This window comes from Abramis brama (genome assembly GCF_963993115.1).
Source record: "Abramis brama genome assembly, chromosome: 1".
NCBI lineage: Eukaryota > Metazoa > Chordata > Actinopteri > Cypriniformes > Leuciscidae > Abramis > Abramis brama.
Genome location: NC_139963.1, coordinates 65,925,130 through 65,948,246, shown reverse-complemented (window position 1 = coordinate 65,948,246; position 23,117 = coordinate 65,925,130). Strand labels below are relative to the sequence as shown.

The following is a 23,117-nucleotide window of genomic DNA, read 5'->3' as shown; positions in this document are numbered from 1 at the left end:
CGCTGAAAATAACAGCAACATTTTGTCACATTTAGCTTCAAACATCATTTAAAAAAACTGGTATGAATTTTTGACGGTCACTTTTTAGCACATTTACAACAATATTTGTCAACTTAGAGATACTATAAATAGTTAAATCTAAATATTGAATGTTACACCTAAATGTTAAACGTTAAATCTAAATCTAAATGTTAAATCTAAATGTTAAATCTAAATCTAAATCTAAATGTTAAATCTAAATCTAAATCTAAATGTTAAATCTAAATCTAAATGTTAAATCTAAATCTAAATGTTAAATCTAAATGTTAAATCTAAATCTAAATGTTAAATCTAAATGTTAAATCTAAATCTAAATGTTAAATCTAAATGTTAATTCTAAATCTAAATGTTAAATCTAAAAGTTAAATCTAAATGTTAAATCTAAAAGTTAAATCTAAATCTAAATGTTAAATCTAAATGTTAAATCTAAATCTAAATGTTAAATCTAAATCTAAATGTTGAATCTAAATCCGGTTACCGGCATTTTGAATTTGCATATTAGTTAAATATTTAGTTTCACCCGAAACATTTAGATTCAACATTTAGATTTAGATTTAACTTTTAGATTTAGATTTAACATTTAGATTTAACATTTAGATATAGATTTAGATTTAATATTTAGATTTAACATTAAGATTTAGATTTAACATTTAGATTTAACATTTAGATTTAGATTTAACATTTAGATTTAGATTTAACATTTAGATTTAACATTTAGATTTAACATTTAGATTTAACATTTAGATTTAACATTTAGATTTAGCATTTAGATTTAACATTTAGATTTAGATTTAACATTTAGATTTAACATTTAGATTTAGCATTTAGATTTAACATTTAGATTTAGATTTAACATTTAGATTTAACATTTAGATTTAGATTTAACATTTAGATTTAGATTTAGCATTTAGATTTAACATTTAACATTTAGGTATAACATTTAATATTTAGATTTAACTATTAAAAGTATCTCTAAGTTGACAAATATTGTTGTAAATGTGCTAAAAAGTGACCGTCAAAAATTCATACCAGTTTTTTAAACATTGTTTGAAGCTAAATGTGACAAAATGTTGCTGTTATTTTCAGCGTGAACTGCTTTACAAACGGCGCCCCATAATATGTTGCCTATGTTTATTTCTGTTGTGGTAGAAATTGTATATGTTCTATGTGTTTGCATTTTCTTATATACATAGAAACTTAGAAAACATGATGGTAATAAAATGCACAGGATTGCGTGTGAAGTCCCATGATTCTCTGCTACATGGATATAACAGTGAACTGTTATTAGCCTAACCCTTATGCATGTATGATAAATTATGTAACAATGTGTTATCTATAACTGAGACATAGCCTATCTTTATTTATCCTAGACAAATAACATGGGGGGAGTCAGGACAGTAATGAAGGAAGGATGCCCTCCTCTCGTGGTCATTTGATACATGTTTGTCTCTCATTCAGTAATAGAAAATTGCTTGCCACCACACTGTTTATGCTTTCAACTGTTTTTCTTACCATTATTTATATTTGGGAGAATTGACATTATTATATTCTGTAATCAATGAACATAAAACAAACTCAGTAACTTATATATTTTTTTTATTTTGGTAGATCAACTCCTCACACATCAGTCACATGGTCAGTGAAGCTCCTCCCACTGCAATTCTCCAATAAATGCTGTAAATCCCTATCAGCTACAAGTGAAGATGAGCATCAGAGCATCAGGAAGAGCTGAAATCTGCAAAGACTGAGTTTATTAAAGAGGACAGTGAGAACATGAGTGATCCAGAACCCTGCAGAATGAAACACACTGAAGATCCTGAAGAACAAAGAGGTTGGTGTTTATTCTTCATTCATTTATTTTATTTACTTTATTCATTTAATTCATTCATGATGCTGAAGAACGTTCATCTTAGAAATAATCACTTTTAGATATGCAGTTAAACTGTGAAATGGCTGCAAAAGTTTCTGTTTTTTTTTTTTTAACAAATGGTCAGTAACAGGAGGTTTCATATTGATTGTCAACGTCAGGTCAAACTAAATTTAAATATTTTAACAGTTGCATTTTACATATTGTATAATGGCTTTCCAATGCCGTTGCCGTTGATGATAGGAGTATGCAAGTTTAGAACGCGTACAAACAGAGTCCATACAGACGAATGTAGATGCATAAAAAATGTCTCTTTATTGCTTGTGCTCCATTACACATGATCGCAAACTTACTGTGGCCTTTCCTTGTCCACATGTACACCCCAAGCCATACCTTATGGACCGCATACAACTAAAATCCACCTTACAAGCTACTCTGTCGTGCGGTCAAAAACTGTGTGCTTCCTAATCACCAACGCACACACCTGTTGCTCAGGGGATCTACTTATACACAGCACCACCCAGTGGACAAAAACATTACTATCCCAAAAAATGGCTCCTACTCCTACACATATTTTATATATGGTTTACAATTTGTAACAATGTTACTAGAATTTTGACCTGAATTTTGTGTGTATTTTTACATAACTTGTATACTGTGGTAGATGTTTTCCCTATTTCGCACCTGATCTAAGTCTACCTGGGTCTCGTCTACAATCGACGTCCCCAAACGTCTTCAGTCAACGTTAGTTTCTATCGGTCTCGACTACAGTTGACGTCCCCTATCTCTAACTTGTTCCCCTAACTAACTTTCTGTGCAGCAATAATAACCAACACACTTCAGACAATGTCTTTTAAATGCTTTAATCTCGGCCGGGAGAGTACTCGACCAGTTCTCAGAGAATCTCCCCCAAAGAAGAAGCTTTAATCACGGCTGGAGGATCTCAGACAAATTTCAGAGTGAATCCCACCAGTAAACTTTAGAAAATTTGAAAATGAGAGTTTTTCTTTAATTTCAGACCTGATGGAAGTGAAGGAGGAGAGTGAAGAACTGAGTGAAGTGGAGGAGGAACATCATGTCAAACCTGGAGAAAAACCTCTGAGTCGCTCAAAGACTAAACAGACATTTTTAAAGAAAAGAAGAGCCAAGAAATTTTTCACCTGCTCTCAGTGTGGAAAGAGTTTCGCACGCAAAGATGGTCTTGAGCGCCACATGAGAGTTCACACTGGAGAGAAGCCGTTCTCGTGTGATCAGTGTGGAAAGAGTTTCTCAAACACATATCATCTTAATGTTCACATGATGATCCACACTGGAGAGAAGCTGTTTAAGTGTGATCAGTGTGGGAAAGATTTCAGTCAATCTTCAAACCTTAATGTTCACATGAGGATCCACACCGGAGAGAAGCCGTTCTCATGTGATCAATGCGGCAAAACATTTGTCTTTGCATCAAACCTGAAGTCACACCTGACAGTTCATATGAAGGAGAAGCCACATTCATGTTCTGTGTGTGGAAAGAGTTTTTCACTGCTGCTATATTTACAAAGACATCAGAAAAGTCATGCTGATGTAAGAGAGTACATGTGCTTTGAGTGTGAGAAGACTTTTACTACAGGGAGAGATTTAAAACAGCACCAGAGAATTCACACTGGAGAAAAACCTTACAAGTGTTCACACTGTGACAAGAGATTCAGTCAGTCAGGACATCTGAGATCACATGAGATGATCCACACTGGAGAGAAGCCGCACACATGTGATCAGTGTGGACAGAGTTTTGCTCTTAAAAGTAAACTGAAGCGACACATGATGATCCACACTGGAGAGAAACCATTTAATTGTGATAAATGTGGGAAAGATTTCAGTCGATCTTCACACCTTAATGTTCACATGAGGATCCACACTGGAGAGAAGCCATTCATGTGTGATCAGTGTGGCAAAACATTTGTCTTTGCATCAGACCTGAAGTCACACCTGACAGTTCATACGAAGGAGAAGCCGCATTCATGTTCTGTGTGTGGAAAGAGTTTTTCACTGCGGCAATCTTTACATAGACATCAGAAAATTCACACTGGTGTGAGAGAGTACATGTGCTTTGAGTGTGAGAAGACTTTTACTACAGGGAGAGATTTAAAACAGCACCAGAGAATTCACACTGGAGAAAAACCTTACAAGTGTTCACAATGCGACAAGAGATTCAGTCGGTCATCAAATCTGAAAAGACATGAGAGGATCCACACTGGAGGGAAGCCACACACGTGTGATCAGTGTGGAGAGAGTTTCTCTTTTCAAACTCACCTGAATCTACACATGAAGATCCATGCAGTGGAGAAACCACATCACCTCAGTCTGAGATCACGGTAAGTAGTTTATTTTCATGTGCTGAGCAACAAAGTCTCTTCTGTGTAAGTTAGGCCCCGTTTACACTGCCAGTGAAATGTGACCCAATTCCGATTTTTTGCTCACATGTGACACAGATCGGATGTGTTCTTTGACAGTGTAAACAGGAAAAAAACGCATGCATTCGGATATTTCCAGATCGGTTTCAGGCCTCATTCATATGTGGAAATAAATCGGATATGTGCCAATGCTACTGTCATGTAAACAGGCAGATCGGATTTTCTGAGGCATTAGGCAACGTCTCCGCGGTTTAATGACGAGAGAAACCCCGACGCACATCTGCAAAGGGACGGATGGCCCGACGAAACGTTGTCATCATAGGAGAGGAATGTGGAGAGGGGCACGGGAAGTGTTTTCACATGATTGTAAATTTAACGAAAATTTGTGTTCATTTACATTTATTCATTTCAAGCAATTAGTAATTTATTTGTAATAAACGCTTTAAGTGGGCTATTTAAATTTAAAAAGTGCTAGGACTATTTACATGTTCAATTATATTTTTAAAACATACGCGCAGATTGTGATGTAATAGTGTGTGTGCATAGAAAGAATTTGTCCGCAGCCGCTCAAAAAAGAAAAAGAAAATTGTCCACAGCTGTTCTACTCCTGAGCGCAACTCCACAATGTAGTGTAAGTACAGGCTCTAGGCAGTTTTTTTGTGTTAATTTCTATTTCTTGTCGCTGTGCAGGCTCTTTATTGTATAACAGTGAACAGCCCTTAATTTATGTGCCGTAGATCGGTCCGTTGCATTACGAATGAAAGCAGTATCAATAATGTCAAATATGTGATGTGCAGTCAAGTTCAGGTGTGTTTGTTTTAACGAGTTTTCTCACCGACACGCTTGTGATTCGTGGAGTTTTAACGAGTTTTATAGACATTGTTTCTTATTCAAAAGTGGTGTTTGGCAACTTTGCATATCGCAGAGCATGAAACATATTTTGTGTTTGTCTATTTTGCAAGAGAATTTAACCCTTTAAGCATGCGCGGTATGTTTCAGATAGTAGCCTATGGCAAGTGTAAACACATGAATCGGATATGGGTCACAATTTAAAGAACGTGTAAACAGACAGTCAAAAAAAACGGATATAGGCAACAAATCAGAATTGGGCATCAAGACCTGCAGTGTAAACGAGGCCTTAGACACACATCACCCTATAGCCAAATCTCTCCTCTCCACCTATAGCCGGTGTGTGATGAGCACAGGACACTTTGTTCATACAAGACAACATTCAAACTGCAAAGTGTTGCAAAAAGTTGGAGGATATTTAGCTAATAATTTATTTAATATATTTTGTGACCGTTTGTTTTCAGAATTTTCAAAGAGTTAGTAAAAGAGTAAAGAAAAAGTTAAAACTTTTTTTAAGTATCTATTTTGTATTAATACATAACCTCATTGTATTAATTTATATATGTAACATTATAACGTGACATTTATGTCAATAATCGTCAAGCACAGGTGGCTCTGCATGGTGGGATAAAGGCCCCCAAATCAAATTCTGCTTAGGGCCCCCAAAAGGCTCGGGCAAGCACTGTTTGAAGTAATATGGCTAAGTCCCCAAATCACCAATATTCCCTGTGGATTTAATGTAGTAATCCTCAGTGTAACCATGGTATTGTGGCAGAAATAGTCAAATGTTTTTACATTAATCATTTCAGGGTTCGTACATCCTTTTGAGAGTAAAATTCAAGCACTAATCAAGGACTTTCAAGCCATTCACACTTTTTCCAGCTCTTCAATTTTTTAAATATTATCCAGTTTTAATGTTATTTTTAATGTGATGACCAAAACCATGATTTGTTCATCCTTAAAAGATTGTTAAACTAAACATTGATTGTTAAACCATTTGTAAAACTAAATGTTTCAAAGTGTAGGAAAACAGTAGACCGAAGGTTTAAAACTACAGTTATAATGGAATATTCGCTGGAATATATATATATATATATATATATATATATATATATATATATATATTAGTGCTGCACGATTAATCGTATCGCGATCGCGATGTCAAGCCTACGTGATTATATGACGCAAAATGCTGCGATTTTATATTAAATAAAAAAAAATAGCATCTGTTAATTTTGGCATCCTTTGGCTAGTGTTACATGATCCTGCTCTCTTATTCATGCAAATGCTTTTAAACCATTCATGCGCGATAAGACAAAAAAGAACGCGCTGTCAGTGAATGTCCTCCTGACACACACACACTAATATGGCAAGCCAAGAGGCTCAGAAATACGCCATAGATTAATCGCGTTTAAAGCCAAACGCCGTCAAATACGGCGTTTTAAACCGTATTGGACGCTGTAAAATACGGCGTTGTAATTACAAATGCCGTAAAAGACGCGCGAAATGCCTCAATGACGCCGTATTTGACGGCGTTTTAGTGTGCATGGAAAGCGCTGCGTTTAACGCCGTTCATCTCGCCATATGACGCCGTTAAATACGCCGCTTTGGTTGCACAGAGCGCGCGCTATTTTAGGTGTTTTGCTTATAGTATAATGAGACACGCCCACTGATTTCCACAGCCAGTAAGTTTGAACTGTTCTCTCCCAATCAATGATGAGCTGAGTCAGACCAGACGAATTCAGCACGGATCATTTGTGGAAATCCAATTCTTATGCTCATACACTCTTAAAAATGATGGGTTAAAATAACCCAACTTGGGTTGTTTTATAACCCAACCGCTGGAGCAATATTGCACCAGACCAGCAGTAGTTAATTTGACCCAGCAAGATGGGTTGGTCATTTTTAACCCAACAGATGAGTTTAATATTCTACCGAAATGCTGGGTCAATTTAAATACATTTATGGGTTGATTTAACTACACATATTTGTTATATAGTGTACCCAAATGCTGGGTCAAATTAATTACAATTCTGGGTTAATTCAAATACTTATTTGTTATAAAGTGTACACAAATGCTGGGTAAAAGTAACCCAAATGCCAGATTAATTCTAACACATTACAGTACAATTTAAAGGTACTGGTAATGATTTACTTTCAAGTCCCACATCTCCACATGAATAAAAAGAAACTGTTGCTTAATGTATAACACCTTTACAAAAAATGTAATTCAGACCAAACGAATAAGCAGGCTATCCGTGCTGATAACGGCTAAATGGCTAACGTTAGCTACGTTGTTTGCCAAACCAAACAACACTAGCCTCGACATCGACAATATACAGATACTACATTAATAGATAACGCAACACAGACAATGTGAATTAAACATGTAGTAGTGTACACATACCTTTTATTATTTGTTTGCCTCGCTGGATGATCAGTCAGGTCTTCTGCTGTGACGAGCACTCGGTGTGTGGACTCTGGTGATGATATGATGACGTTCGAAGCACAAACAACCCACGTGCTGGGTCAAACGAGATAATGTTGGGTTGATGGATTTTGACTCAACACATAAGTTGCACAAAATAACCCAAATTCCATATAAATAACCCATAATGGGTAAAGAATTTCATAACCCAGCGGTTGGGTAAAGAATTTCATAACCCAGCGGTTGGGTAGATTAAATAACCCAGCATTTTTTAGAGTGATATGAGGAGTTGTTAAACAAGGAAAAGAATCCAGGTCGTATTGGCTTGACTCGGCACAAGTACTGAATAACACAAAATATTGATATAACCCAGTGGTTCTCAAACTTTTTACACCAAGTACCACCGCAGAAAATATTTGGCTCTCCAAGTACCACCATAATGACCAAAATTAAAATACAGTAGCGTAGTAGGCCTAACTATTCAGCTACGGTTATGCACAGCTCAAAAAGGAGGCAGTTTAATTTCTAATAAGAATATTTATTATTGTCAGCCAATTTAAACATTGTAAAAACACAGTTTGAACATTAACACTGCACTGTGCTGCTTACATGCAGGTAAATAAAAAACTTAAATAATGATTCAATTCAAATGTATTGCACCTAAAAGTGAAATAAAAACTGTAGCCTACTGTGCTTAAAATATTAAGTAAAAAAAAGTACTGTACTTAATAAAAAAAAAAAAAACACAGGCTGTGTATTGATATTTAACCTTTTTAAACGTACATTTAAAATATTCTGGCTGACCCCTGTGAGTTTTTCTAAGCGATCATTATTTAGAACTGATCACTTTATTGTTTCCATGGTGACGTGGCACACCAGCCACAATAGCGCTGAATGACTAATGATCTGCTTTTATTTAATTTTTTTATTCAAAATATTCACACATTTGTTAGCTATGGCATGACATATTTGATATTTTCCGATTGTCAAATATATGCAAGTGGAAGTGTTATGTTGTTTAAACACCTTTATAACGATCGCGTTAGTTGAGCTATGCGCCGTCATTAGTTTGTGCCACTGTTCAGAGAATCGGATCTGTTGGATTTAAAGGGATAGTTCACCCAAATATTAAAATTCTGTCAGTAATTACTCACCCTCATGTTGTTCCAACCCCGTAAGACATTAGTTCATCTTCGGAACACAAATTAAGATATTTTTGATGAAATCTTAGAGTTGTCTAACTCCTCCATAGGCTTCTCTGTGATTGAAACTTGCTGGCCCAGAAAATGTATTAAAGACATCGTTAATATAGTCCAAGTGACTCCAGTGGCTCAATCTTAAGTTTATACAGCGACGAGAATACTTTTTGTGCGCAAAAACAAACAAAAATAACGACTTTATTCCACTTTTCATTTCCTTCTCTCTGGGCCTCGGATCTTTTTACGTAGCGTTTAAGCGTAGCGCGTCTGTGTTTCACGTCACCACGTAGGCTCACTATTGGCCGACGCTGGTCATGTGTGATACGTGGTGATGTACAACACAGACGCGCTACACTTAAACGCTACTTAAAAAGATCCGAGGCCCAGAGAGAAGGAAATGAAAAGTGGAATAAAGTCGTTATTTTTGTTTGTTTTTGCGCACAAAAAGTATTCTCGTCGCTTTATAAACTTAAGATTGAGCCACTGGAGTCACTTGGACTATATTAATGATGTCTTTAATACATTTTCTGGGCCAGCAAGTTTCAATCACTGAGAAGCCTAGGTCTTACGGGGTTGGAACAACATGAGGGTGAGTAATTACTGACAGAATTTTCATTTTTGGGTGAACTATCCCTTTAACTTACAGCACGTGAATTCATCCACTTCTCCAGAAATACATGAAAGTGAGTGGCCGGTGAACTGGGTGAAGAATAGAGTTAACTTTAAAGTTACTTACACAATGTGTAACTTACACAATCTGATATGAATAAAATATGTCGTCTAATTATAATGGAAATTATTATTATTTCCGCTTCCATAGACATCAGTGTGTATTTTACAAATTTTAAATGATTTTTTTTTAGTACTTATGTGAATTTAAATGTCTGAAACCTAAAATAAACATTATGTGGTTAAAAACAATGAATAATTGTGATATTTGACAGCGCTTGAGTGGCGCACGTCCGTTTCTGGCTCAGCACCAGCCAACTGCAAATGTAAGCACATTTGAATTTAGCAGTTGATCATCACCTGATGCACTGGCCGTTCTACTCACACCAATGTAATCGTATCGTATGCTCCAGGGACCAGCCAAGACTGATCACATCACACAATAGACAGTAAAAGATCACACCGGTTTGATCTTTATGTGCGAAATTCAGTGATTCTTCTGCGTACCACTAGACGGAGCCTGCGTACCACTAGTGGAACGCGTACCACACTTTGAGAACCACTGATATAACCCATAGAATGCCTATGACTGTGTGTGTTTTAAATAGGCCTATTTGAAAATAAATAAATAAAATAAGACGAATGTATTTTTTGCTATTTCTAAAAAAATGTGGCAGGTTTGTTGGTAGGTCTATAAGCTTCTCCTTCCAGAATTAAATAGTGTTCCGATTTTTGTAGGCTAATTCAATTCGTGTTTTATTCATATTACATTGATTATATATTAATTAAATAACATTATTACATTTCATTATATCCATTATATTTTTGTAAAATGAAGATTCAAATATTTTTCCCTTTCGGTGCTAGATCATTGACAGCAGGAGCTGTGCAAAACTTGGCCACTAAATATTTAATATTCAAATATTTTAATGATCAAAATTAAAGTTTTATTAAATAGAACAAGCGCAGCATTCAGCACAATCAAATTTTCTAAAAGATGTAGGCTATTATTAATAATAATGTTATATCAACATAATATCTCGTTATTTCGACATATGTGTGCGTGCAACAAGCAAGATGTGCATTTGTAAATCCGGTGATGCGTGCATTGATTTTTATTAATAAACTAGTGTTTTCTGACAGTGTCAGCTGCAAAGATGAAGTTGACGATCGCCATCTCCGTAGTGAACACGCCTATAGAGAGAAATGCACATAATGGAATACATAATCAGAGAGTAGCCTTTTTCTTTCTTTTTTTTTAATTTTTAATTATTTCGTTTAAAGACATTTCAAGCTTTGTGTATTTGATGTATTTCTCATGTCATTGAGGCATACACTGAGTTTCGTTAAGTAGGATGAGATGCGCTCCAGTTAACGTGCAATGTGTGACTGCGCGGGCGCCTCCATGATTATATTGTCCGTTATATTTGCTTCTTATTCATTAAACCCAGGCAATTGGTTGATGAAAAATTTATTACAATTAAGATACAATTTATACAAAACGAAATTCTCTTTAAAGGGGCATTCCACCCATTTGAACATTGTTTTTTATTTAAAGTGGGTCATGTATGTAGTCGAAATGTAAAATAAATTTTGAATTTGGTGCCTTTGTGACCGAGGAAAGACAAAAAATAACTTCAGGACGCATTTGTATGAAAGACAACAACTCCCACAATGCACCACATTGCACAGCTCCGCAAGCCACTCCCACTAATCCAGAAAGCGCATATCTGCCTATAAGAGAAATCACTCTTCCGTCTACAAGGCTAGCTACCACCAGAGCTTGAAATTCATTTCACATTCACACAAAATGTCTAATTAGTTGGCGATCTCATTAGTGCATTACTCCTCGTTTGTATTTCTTTCGAAAAGGTGAATTATTGCATGGTACCTGGATGTTCAGTCAGAACATATGCGGTGCGAAACTAGGATAGTTCTCAACACAAACGTCTGTGTCCTCGTCTGATTCAGAGATTTTGTCCAGGAGAAATTGTCATCGTTGAAATTCTTTGCCGCAGACGGACTCCATCTCTGTGTTCGTAGTTGCATCTTACAGTTTATGAGTTGCATTGTGCGATCACCGGCGCCACCAGTCCGCCCTAACTCGAGCCAGTCCGGGCTCCTCGTCCGCGGCAGGCAGGTCTTTTGCCTCGGCTGCTCTTCGCTATAATGCGGCTTGTAAAGGTAACGTTAGCCACAAACACCTGATTCAAGCATCAGACTTCCGAAATCATCTTCTTCTATATCATATTGAGCACTCTCCTCCGCTATTGTCATAACTTTACATCTGTCTCCACAGCGCCTGTTAGCTTAGCTTCAAACAAGATGGAGGATAGTGCTTTCAGTTTCAGAGAGTAAAGTCCCACCCACTGATCTGTAATAGGTCTGTAGCGTGAGTGGGTCCCGTCCCCTGGGAAAGATGAAGAACTAGTGCTTGTAGTCTCAACAGAAATCCCCCCCCTCTTACACTTCCTCCTACAATGACGCAAAATGACGATTTGTAAGTGTAAAAGGTAAATAACGGATTTCTCCCGTCTCAGGGGAAAATGAGAAGGTGTTGCACGACCATTCAATAGTATGACTGGGTTTCTAACAATGCAAAGCTTAATGCAAATGGGTGGAGTGTCCCTTTAAAGAAAAGCTTTCTACAAAACAAAACTTAATGAAGCGGTCAAAATCATGTCTGAACCACTCCATGTCTTATATTGCGCATCCTATCTTACTCGTGCTGTTCACTTTTCATAAATCAACATAAATGAAAAAAAAAACATTATAATATTTTAACAAATATGAAACTAAATGTGCTTATTTAATGGCTACAGTATAGTATGCCTACAGACTCTCTATTTGTACAAATTGCTGCACATTCATTTAATTCTGAATTTTGCACACACAAGTTGAAAGGCATTTGTTCAAATCAAGTTCACGGATAATTGTGCGTGCATTTATTAATCATTATGATACTAAAATCATAACAAAGTGGGCTATGCTATGTACAAAAAAAATCAGATGAGCCCAGAACGCAATTACACGTTAAGTATTTTCCCCCCATAGAAAACCATTATAAGGACGCTTAATGTGCACATTAATTTAAGCCATGGCTTAATGCAGATTAGAATGTCCCCTTATTATGTCGAAATAACGAGATATTATGTCGATATTACTGCTGTGTCCACCATGGTCTCCACATTCTTGATCAGCGGAAATGATTTTTGCTTGTTTGGGATCTGACTGGCCAGCGTATTTGAAAAAGTTAAGCAAACTTTGCTGTCTTTTTGACATTTTTCCCCTGAGTGAAACGATTGAGGCTAACAGCAATCTCAAGCAGGGGAGCGCGGGGCACAATGTAACATGGGGCTAGTTGTAACACACTTGTTTTAAATACTTCCACATATGCTAGGATTACGAAACTTAGTGTATTTACTAGTTGCCATATCAACACTATATAGAGAAAAAATTGCGCCAAAATTATTATTTTTTTGGAAGATATCCATAGACATTTATTAAACCATAGCAAAAGTACATTTCTTACTTAAGTTAATTCTTCATCTCTATTTTTTGTGTTTATTTAAAGGTCCCATGACATGCTACTTTTTGTAGGCTTTAATATAGGCCTTAGTGGTCCCTAGTACTGTATCTGAAATCGCTTTCCAAAAATTCAGCCTCGGTGCAGAATTATAGCCACTACAAGCCAGTCCCAGAATGAGCTTCCTTCAGACGGGCCGTTTCGGTGTCTGTAGCTTTAAATGATAATGAGGAGGAGAAAGGCGGTGCAAGGTGGAGGGTGGGTGTGGCCTTGGCCATCTTGCGCAACGGTACCGTGGCGTGCATGTTTACGTTGGATATAGCAATGGCACGAAGACACGCAGTCTTTCAAGCATTTCAGTTTGACCCAGAATCTGATCCGGATGGAGAAGCAACGGATGAAGAAGTTGCAACTCAGCGGCTCCTGCAGGACGTTTCTGAATGGTTAGTTTAAAATATTATGTCTGGATACGGTACTTTATTCGGATGGTTTACAGTTATTATCATGTAGCTATCTGTAACGTCTATTCATCTACAATTACATCAAGCTCTGCGATCTTGAAATGAGGATATCGCGCACGCCATATAACCTGCAGGAAAACGGTTATCCAAATAACAAAGAAGTGTTCAACACTCGCGTTACAGTGTGTGCATTCACACACATAAACTGCATAGCTGGGGTGTGTTTCCCGAAAGCATCGTTGGCCAACTATGGTCGCAAGTTCATCGCAATGTCCATTGAACTCTATTGGTAACGACGGAACTTGCGACCATAGTTGGCCAACGATGCTTTCGGGAAACGCACCCCTGCATAGCTAATGTTACAGCCACATTCTACGTGCAACAATCTAGGTAACCATAAACAGTAAAGCAACACACTTATATATCATTAGTTGACTTACTTGTCCGAGGTGTGTAGCTGAGCCAAAGAGAGTGATCCAGACTTTAGTTTCAGACGGTCAGCAAGCCCAGCTCTGTATTGACCCTTCAGTGTTCATTTGTTCATCCAATTATTGAGCAATTGTTATGCTTCGCTCGCTCAAAAGCCATGATATCTCTCGAGGACAAACTAAAATCGTGCGCGCGTGTTCCTACTTCCTAGCGCATTTTCTCATGGGATGGGCGGAAAATATTCTCTGGGCGGGCAAAGCAGAGACAGGGGAGGTAACATTTCCTCCTTATAACGTCATAAAGAGGAGATTCAAGATCAGCGCGTATGAGCCTCCATTTTCTCAAAGGCAGAGAAAGATAGCAAAAGCTCGATTTACACCGATTGAAATTTCTAGAAACTTGGGGACCATATACAGGCTAGGGGAACTCATATTAATGTTAAAAAACCTCAGAAAGTGTAAATTTCATGTCATGGGACCTTTAAAATTAGACAAATCTGATATTATTTTAATCTCCAAGATGTTATTTAACAGTTGAGAGAGTTCTTGAATGCTTCGCTAACTAGCAGAAGACACTAGCAGGGTTTAAATCCCAGTTGTGCAGGCGGTGGCATGTTGTAACACTGCGTTACAATGTGCCCCTATTAGAAATATGATATTATATTCTATACTTTTATTAATTTTATTGAGAAAACGTGAGAAAAAGGTGAATAAAGACTGAGAGTCAATGTTCAGAAATTACTAATTATTTATTTGTTTTGAACTATGTTGTATAGCTGTGTTTTCCTGTGTTCGTAGTCAAAACTCAAAAATGATTTTTTTAATTGTATTTAATTTAGAAAATATTTTAGTTTGTCTTGTATATTTTTTATTATTAGATCAGATAACATTTTAAGCTGTCATATGTCATGTTACAATGTGCCCCTCACATGTTACAATGTACCCCACCTATGGGGCATGTTGTCACATTTCACTTCCATTCTTTCGGGGTATATCCAGAAAAAAGTATATACTGTATTAATAAAACAAAACCACATAATTGTATTAGACATGTGGGAAATTAATGTGGGAAAAAATAAATACTCTGAACCATAAGTAGATTTACACAAACTGAGAAAGTCAAAAAGTGTTACTTTTTGCCCCGCTCTCCCCCACAACAAGCGGGCAAGTCAAGTCGTGTTCCGGTTCAAATTAAGCCCTGTGTGACACCCTTTTAAAATGTGAAAATCCTATTAGTTTAGCTTTATTGATTTGAATATTCTTTAATATTTTCTTTAATTTCAGTTTATTATTTAGCTTGGATTATTTTAATACATAAAATTAATAATTCCTTGGGAGCATACGAATTGGATTTCCACAAATGATCCATGCTGAATTCATCTAGTCTGACTTAGCTCATCATTGATTGGGAGAGAACAGTTCAAACTTACTGGCTGTGGAAATCAGTGGGCGTGTCTCATTATACTCATTATCTCAAAATTACAACGGCGTATTTTACGGCGTCCAATACGGTTTAAAACGCCGTATTTGACGGCGTTTGGCTTTAAACGCGATTAATCTATGGCGTATTTCTGAGCCTCTTGGCTTGCAATACATACACATGACCCACAGATAGACGCGCGCCAGTATGAAGTTCTCTTTCGCGGTAGAACGAACACACATGTATGCCAAAATGAACGCGCTGCCTGTGAATGTCCTGATGTGACACACAGAAAGACTCGCGCTAATATCGTGCGTGCGCACAAAACAGCATGCCAGAATACAGTTCTCTTTCGAGCTTGAATGAACAATAACACACACAATTATGCCAATATGTCTTTTTGTCGAGTATCTTCATAACATAAGAGTAGTCTTATGATGAACGTGAAGAGTTGTGACTCTTGAGAGAATGAGGCGCGTGTGAGATCCGTGTCTCTGACAGCAGCGGCTGCTCTTAAAGGGACAGTACACAGTATCAACTAATTATATCTGTCGCTAAAGTTTATCAAAGAACAAAGGGAACAGAGAAAAACACTCACTGCTCTTGACTAAATAACTTTTTTCTTTAGGCAGATTATTAATAATCTGTGTTTCGCAATCACAATATTTACCTCTATTATCGCACTGACATTTTCCCCAAATCGTGCAGCCCATATATATATTCCATCGAATATTCCATTCCCTTTACTCTTAAGTATAACACATAAATATTTTTTATATACATTGTCAGAAAAGTAAACAAAGCAATGAAAACATCATTGCAATTACCAAGTCCATCTCATCTGGCATGTTATTAGAATTATTGATAATGTTTTCAAACTCATCTCTGTTTATATGACACATTAGTTACAGTTTCTGTTTTCATAGACGTTAAATGTAGGTTTTAAATCCTAGTTTCAGCACTAGGTGATTTATGTCAGTTTTGTTTGTTGTGTTGTTGTGGCTTCGACAACCTGATAATCTTAAGTTACATGATCACGGTCACTATATTTTTAAATCCTTCATGTTAATCTTCTATGAACAATGTAGATTAATGTAGAATAAACCAATGTATATTTTAGTCAGAATTATTGCTCTTCATCAACTTGAGGTCCTGGAGCTCGTTCTGTAAAGTTGAACAGAGACTCGCTCGCTCTCGGGACAAGCATTGAAGGAAAATGGAAATACACACATGACTTTCTTACATTTACTGATAAGGATATAACCATTAAATATAAGAAAGTCATTGAAATTACAATCATTTATTTCAATCTCTGCATTTAATAAACTACCAGGGATTGTTTTTATCACAGCTTGTAAATGTTTTAAATGAATGTGTATGTGTGTGTTTTGTAATGTATGATTTTATTTCTGTCAAGCTGTTGGTGAAAATAAGAGCTTGTTCTTCAGTTATTTGCCTAGTTAAAGGGATAGTTCACTTTGAAATTAAATTTTGGTATGTTTTAGCTTACCTGAAGGGCATCCAAGATGTAGGTGTCTTTTTTTCCGCAGTAGTTTCAATTTTGATATTTTTAGGTCAAACCGTTCTTGTCTGACAGTCATATAATGCAGGTCTATGGTCACTGTCTCAAAACACAAGCACAGAGTCCAAATTAAAACAATTCCCCATCGTCCAAATTAAACAATTCCCCATCGTAAGTACACATTGATGGCCTAAGACACGAAACAAGCGGTTTGTGTGTGAAAACGAACAGTATTTATATCGTTTTTACCTCTTATAACACAACCACGTCGAAGTGATCTGAAGTCGCGGGCGCTTCCTGCTGTGTGACGTGTGCGCAGACTGGTGCATAGAAATATATACTAGATTTCACCTTGGCTACGGGCAGTTCATTGGAACGAATGTCTTTAATGCGACATCTAGTGTATATACATCTATGCACCAGTCTGCGCACACGTCACACAGCAGGAAGCGCCCGCGCATAATCCTTTGTCTGTTCTCATCACTTGTGATTGCACTCAGCTGTTCCCTATCACATTGTTAGTGTCTGTGTATAAATACCCTGTCTGTTTTAGTCCTTGTCACGGAGTCATTGTGGTATGTCACTTACACTTCTTGTAGTCTGTTTCCTGCTTTGAGTTTGTTTTGTTCCTTGTTTGTTTATTTTGTTATTGGACTGCTAACATGGATTTTGACCCCTGCATGGATGACGACGAATTGGATTGCCCTACAAATAAAAGTTGTATTTGGATCCACCTGTTTCTCTCCCTTTCCTTGGTGTGTGGATCGTGACATAAATAAGTTGCATACAGGGAATACCACATCAGAGTAAACATCACATGCATATGAACGACGTGTTAAACTGTATGCTTAAGTTTATTTGCAGTGCTGAATATGAAGCATTTTCATGTTTAGGAAACCTTGGCTTGTGTTGTTTCAGTTTGTTGTGTTGTTGTGGCTTCGACAAAACCTGATAATCTTAAGTTACATGATCACGGTCACTATATTTTTCAACATGTGATTAGCCTTAGTACTTAGTTCAGAGTCTGAAATATTGATTATTCCTCTCTCATCATGTCTGCAAGAAATGAAACTTGTTTGTTTTTAGCAGAACTGCCAGAAAGCATCTGGAAGGAGAGGACAGAGAGAGCGCCAGTGATCCAGAACCTGCAGAATGAAACATCATGATACTGAAGAACAAAGAGGTTGGTGTTTATTCTTGATTCCTCATTCATTCTTCATGATGAAGAACATGCTGATGCTCACCAGATTTACACTGTTTCATGACCAAACTAGTGATTTATAACACAAATCATCTTCATGACATTAAAATAGATCATAATCGTGCACAGCAGTTGTTGACCAGATTTGATGAGATTAAAATGACTATTGAACTCAGTGATCTTGACTTTGAGCTTCACTTATCATTTCACGTTTGTCTCTCATTTGAAATCTCACTTGATTTAATGTTTCTTTTAGACCTGATGGACGTGAACGAGAAAGGAAAAATGTGTGTAAATGTAAATCAAGTCTGAAGATTAACACGAGGATCCACAGCGGAGAGAAACTTTACATGTGATCAATGCAGGAAGAGTTTAACTCGGGCCTTCGTTCTGAAATCACTTCTGCCTTCTCATTCAGAAGAAGAGCACCAGAAAAATTACACTGGAAAAACACGTTCATGTTCAGGAGCTGAAGAAGAGGCCGTAACACTTTCAACAGAGACATGAATCTGATATTAATTTGAACTCATTCATTGTTTTTCAGAGATCTGTCTCATTAGTTTTGATTTTTATAAATTTTTTGTACTTCAAGTAATGATTGATTAAACTCATTATAATTTTATCAACAGCTTGTTGTTTTTGTCCAGTTTTAATTTCTGCTGATTCTTCTTGCTTCAGGAATAACTCCATAATTTTCAGTTCTGAAAGCCAAGTATTACGTTTGTTTCAGGGGCTTCCCAGCAAACACAGAACGTTCCCCTAACGTTAGTTTGGTTATTGTTTTGGGAACTAAATAATATAATTCTAGGAATGTTTTTTTATTTATTTTTTTGCAACAATAATATAATGTTCCCAGAAGGTTGCAGGATAGTTATTTTTAACAACATTGGCATTTTTAATATTAACATAGAAATAGTTACCAACTATAGAACGTTCCCCAATGGTTATTGTTAATATAAATATGTAAACTAACTTTCCAATTAAAACGCTGCAGATGTTTTTGTATAATGACCTGTACAGAGCTCTGAAACTAGTTTATGCAGCATTTAATAAAATTTAGCAATTAGTTAAATCCAAGAGCATTACATTGTGAATGTGAAAAGCACAGAAATCATAAATTCTTGGGTTTGTTTATATCTTCATTTTCTGCACCGCTGCTCTGCACACGCTTCTCCAACACGCGTTGTTGTACACAGTGCAGTGTTTCCGGGATCTACGTCAGAACGCTGCCTCGTTATTGGCCAGTTCTGCGTCAGGATCACACGATCACACTAAAAAATATTATAGTCTCTTCATAAACCGCAGTCTGTAAGTTTCGCCTCTTTGTCGCCATCTCCGTTTGGAATCTGCTATTGCAGTTATATGTGGAATTATCTTTACATGCTGTGACGATGTAGTCATATAATAAGCAATTAAATGTTCATTCATCCTAGATTATCAGTCATCTTTCATTTGTAAAATAATCCGAGTTCATTATCCATAAAAATCAAAACAATGTATATAGTATATGAATGTGTGGTCGTCATAAGATAGCGACGAAGATGGTGACGTCTTGGGGACAGGCCAGTTACCTTTATCTGGATGACGTGCGCTGCTCAAGGAAGTTGAGGCGGCTGCCGGAAGCAATGCAGTGAGTGTACCTCGCGGAGCTCCGCTCGAAGACTCCCGCGATTCATTGTTTTATCCGTGGCTAAGTGCTTCGTCTGCGTTCTAATCTTCCGCGCTCTGGATCATTAAAAGGAGAGCATTGTATCCTCGTTATGGTGTGACTAGCGGATGGTCGTTGAGACGCTGCAGGGCTAACAGTACGAGTGAGCAGTTCTAAAATCTGGGTGGAATTGACGGATTGGGAGCCTCCAGCCTGTATACTCACGTCTGGGAAGTTTCAGGAAAACGTGGACCAGACTAATAAAGGAAAACGGGGTCGTGAGTACATTACTAGGCCAGTTCTGGATGACTGTTTTCAAGTGACTTGACTTTTGACTTTTTGACTGTTTTTGATCGGGGAAATGTATGATTATGTGAACTATTGAACTATATTAACTAAACTGTTGGAATTACTGCTGATCATGTGACTTGAGCTTATTTTGTTTATTTTGTTTATTTTTTTGTAGCCTTTGTGGGGAACAATTTGGGAACTAATTTTTGTTTTTCTTTTTCCTATTCAACCCAAAAAGTCAGTTTTGAGACACTTAAAACTGTGTTGACATTTAACAATATACATATTTGAATGAATTCTAGTGTTTGTCATTGAATGCAGTAGTGGTCTATTTAAGAGTGTTATATATTATTATTATATATATTATTGCATTGCAATTCTTTTCTCAAATAAGTGAGGGGTTTTGTGAAAGACAAACAGACTACCCAAGACCTTTGTACGTTTTTGTACTGAACTAAATTAATGACAGAAAACCTGTCTGGCACCCCAGCATAAAAAAATCCAAACCAAAGAGTGTGCGAAAACGTTACATAAAAATGGCACCCCAGATGGGACCCCAATATTAAACACTTGTGAGAAGAAAAATGCACTCAAATCAGACCTTCTTTATTTCAAATGACTAAAAACAACACCCAATTCTTCAAGCAAAATGGCTGCATCTCCAAGCAGGTCTTGCCATGAAATGGAGGGAGCTCGAAACCAAACCCCAACCAAGACTTTTAAAGAGGATCTTATGGATGTTATGGCTTTAGATCAAGATGGAACTCAATCCTTTCCTCCAAGCACCCTCCCTAGCAGCACCTTGGAAGGTTTTCAGGCCATTTCATCTCAACACACTCTGCTAGATATGGACTTAACAGGAAGTTTTGATCTCAGACCCCCAATATCACCTTCATCTCAGCCCTCCTTAGGATTGACTGGATTCATGGACACTCTGACTCTTCGGCAATTGAGTGAAATGACCAGAACACAATACCAGAGTCTAAAAGACACCTTGTTTACTGAAGTTGGAGAGCTGAAAAACACTATGGATACTCTCACCTTGCATGTGGATACTGCATCTGTGAAACAAACAACCGAAATAAAACAGCTTATGAGTAATCAGTTTGAGTATTTCAGGAAAGAGGTTAATAACATGCTGCATTGGCAATTAAAGAATCATCATGCAGAGGTATTGAAGGATTTCAATACAGTCATGGAACCAATGGCTAATACTCTGGATCTCATTCAAAAGACTACTGATCAATATACTCAACAAATGAATACCTTTCTTGCTCAGACAGGTTCAAATAGTAATTTACAGAATGAACTCCACCAGTGCACACAACATTTTCATCAATTAGCTAAAGACATTGAAGCTCTCAAGTCATCACAGCAGAGTTCAGTAAAAGCCAATGTTTCTGTACCAACAATTATGTCACCATCTGCTTCTACTGCTGTGGAAATGCCGGTGGTGAGTACCAGATTACAGCGACTCCATTCAACATTTCAATGTGGTCTGGGTGACTCTGAGCCTAATTCCACAAGTGAAATGGTTACCACTGTTGAAGGTAGAGGACGTTTTTTGGGTAAACAGCCTGTGAAAATCCAGTTCCCATGCTTTGGTCGACTAGAAGACTGTGATGATCCTTTGATCTTTCTGGAGAAATGTTATGATTTCATGGCTCTCCACCCTCTTTCTGATGAAGAAATAATAGCAACCCTCAGGAATGTGCTCCATGGTACAGCTAGAGACTGGTGGGATGTTGCTCGACTTGAGACAAACACTTGGCAGGAGTTTGAAGCAAAGTTTCTTGCTGCCTTCTTGTCAGAAGATTACGAGGATGAGTTGGCGGAGCGAGTAAGAACACGTGTACAGCAGGAAGGTGAGAGCATAAGAGATTTTGCTTACATGTACCGAGCTCTGTGCAAACGATGGAAGCCACAAATTGAAGAGGATGAAGTTATTAAGTTGATCTTAAAGAACATCAATCCTCAGATGGCAAGTCAACTTCGAAGTAATGGAGTTACTTCTGTTGATGGTCTAGTCCGTCTTGGGCAACAGTTGGAAAAAGACAAGGAAAACCAATTGCAGTATGAACAACGGAAAAAACCTTGGAAATTCAAAATAAGTAATCCTGCTCCAAGTCAGTTGGCTAACCCTGTACCAGCTTCAGTATCACAGGACTCCTCTAAATCTCCCTTCTGTTGGCGGTGTAAAGGACCTCACGCTCCAAATTCTTGTCCTCAGGGTGGGCCTGTTAAGAACAAAAACTATAAAGGTCAGCAAGGTCCAAATCCTGTTAAAGGTAACCATGATAATCATCCAACTGTTAGCACTGTCACTCATATGGAGTCTGTATACTCACCTGCTCATCCTTTCTCCACATCTCTACCTCAGCAGTTGATTGTTCCTGTAAATATTGACTCTTGGCAAGGCCAAGCTTTGGTTGACACAGGATCGTCATATACACTGTTAAATGAAAAATTGTGGGTAACCATGGGTTATCACACTCAACAGCTCAGACCCTGGACTGAGGGACCCATTTATCTAGCTGATGGAGGAGCCCGGCAACCATTAGGATGGGGTGAAGTACAAATTGCAGTAGAAACATTAACTGTTCCCTTACCAGTGGTTGTCTTAGCCCCACAGATGCTTGCCTTTCCTGTTGTGTTGGGTTTAGACTATCTTTTCTTCAGTGGGCTGCAAATGGACATCCGGAACAATGTCTATTGGTTTCATCCTGATCAAAAATATTCTTTTCTGAAAAATGAAGCTCACTTCCATGAATGGCATAATTCTTCCCCTCTTGCTCTTTTTTCTGCGCTTCCCCCTGGTACCTCAAAGGAAGAACCAAACCCTCTGCATGTAGCGTGCCAAAACACCTGCCTAGATGAGAGAGGAAAGGAACGTTTTCTGATCCAACTCAAACAGAATTCTGATGTCTGCACAGAGGTTTTGGGTAAAACAAGTGTTTTGACACACAGAGTTTATGTTACCCAAGATGTTCCTATAAGACAAAAGCCTTATCGTGTTTCTCCTACGAAACAGAAGGTCATCAAACAGCTGATTGATGAGATGTTAGCTGCTGATGTCATCGAGCCTTCCTCTTCAGCATGGTCTTCTCCAGTGGTATTGATTCCCAAGAAAACGGGTGGTTACCGTTTCTGTGTGGACTACCGAAAGGTAAATTCAG

General features: G+C 37.4%; 1 protein-coding gene across 5 annotated transcripts in view; it reads left to right on the top strand.

The window, feature by feature from the left end:
• The window catches only part of LOC311078667 (uncharacterized protein), a 45,990-nt gene extending 27,366 nt beyond the window's left edge, over positions 1-18,624 (top strand). For 4 of the 5 annotated variants that reach the window (XM_084107624.1, XM_084107623.1, XM_084107625.1 and 1 more), the window contains 4 exons: positions 1,648-1,870; positions 2,925-4,260; positions 17,888-17,984; positions 18,259-18,624. In XM_084107624.1, coding sequence (XP_083963750.1) covers positions 1,813-1,870; positions 2,925-4,260; positions 17,888-17,957 — 1,464 coding nt within the window. In that variant the 5' untranslated portion in view covers positions 1,648-1,812 and the 3' untranslated portion in view covers positions 17,958-17,984; positions 18,259-18,624. The remainder of the gene's footprint in view (positions 1-1,647; positions 1,871-2,924; positions 4,261-17,887; positions 17,985-18,258) is intronic. The other variant, XM_084107626.1, reaches the window with a different exon arrangement.
• The last annotated feature ends 4,493 nt before the right edge of the window (positions 18,625-23,117 follow it).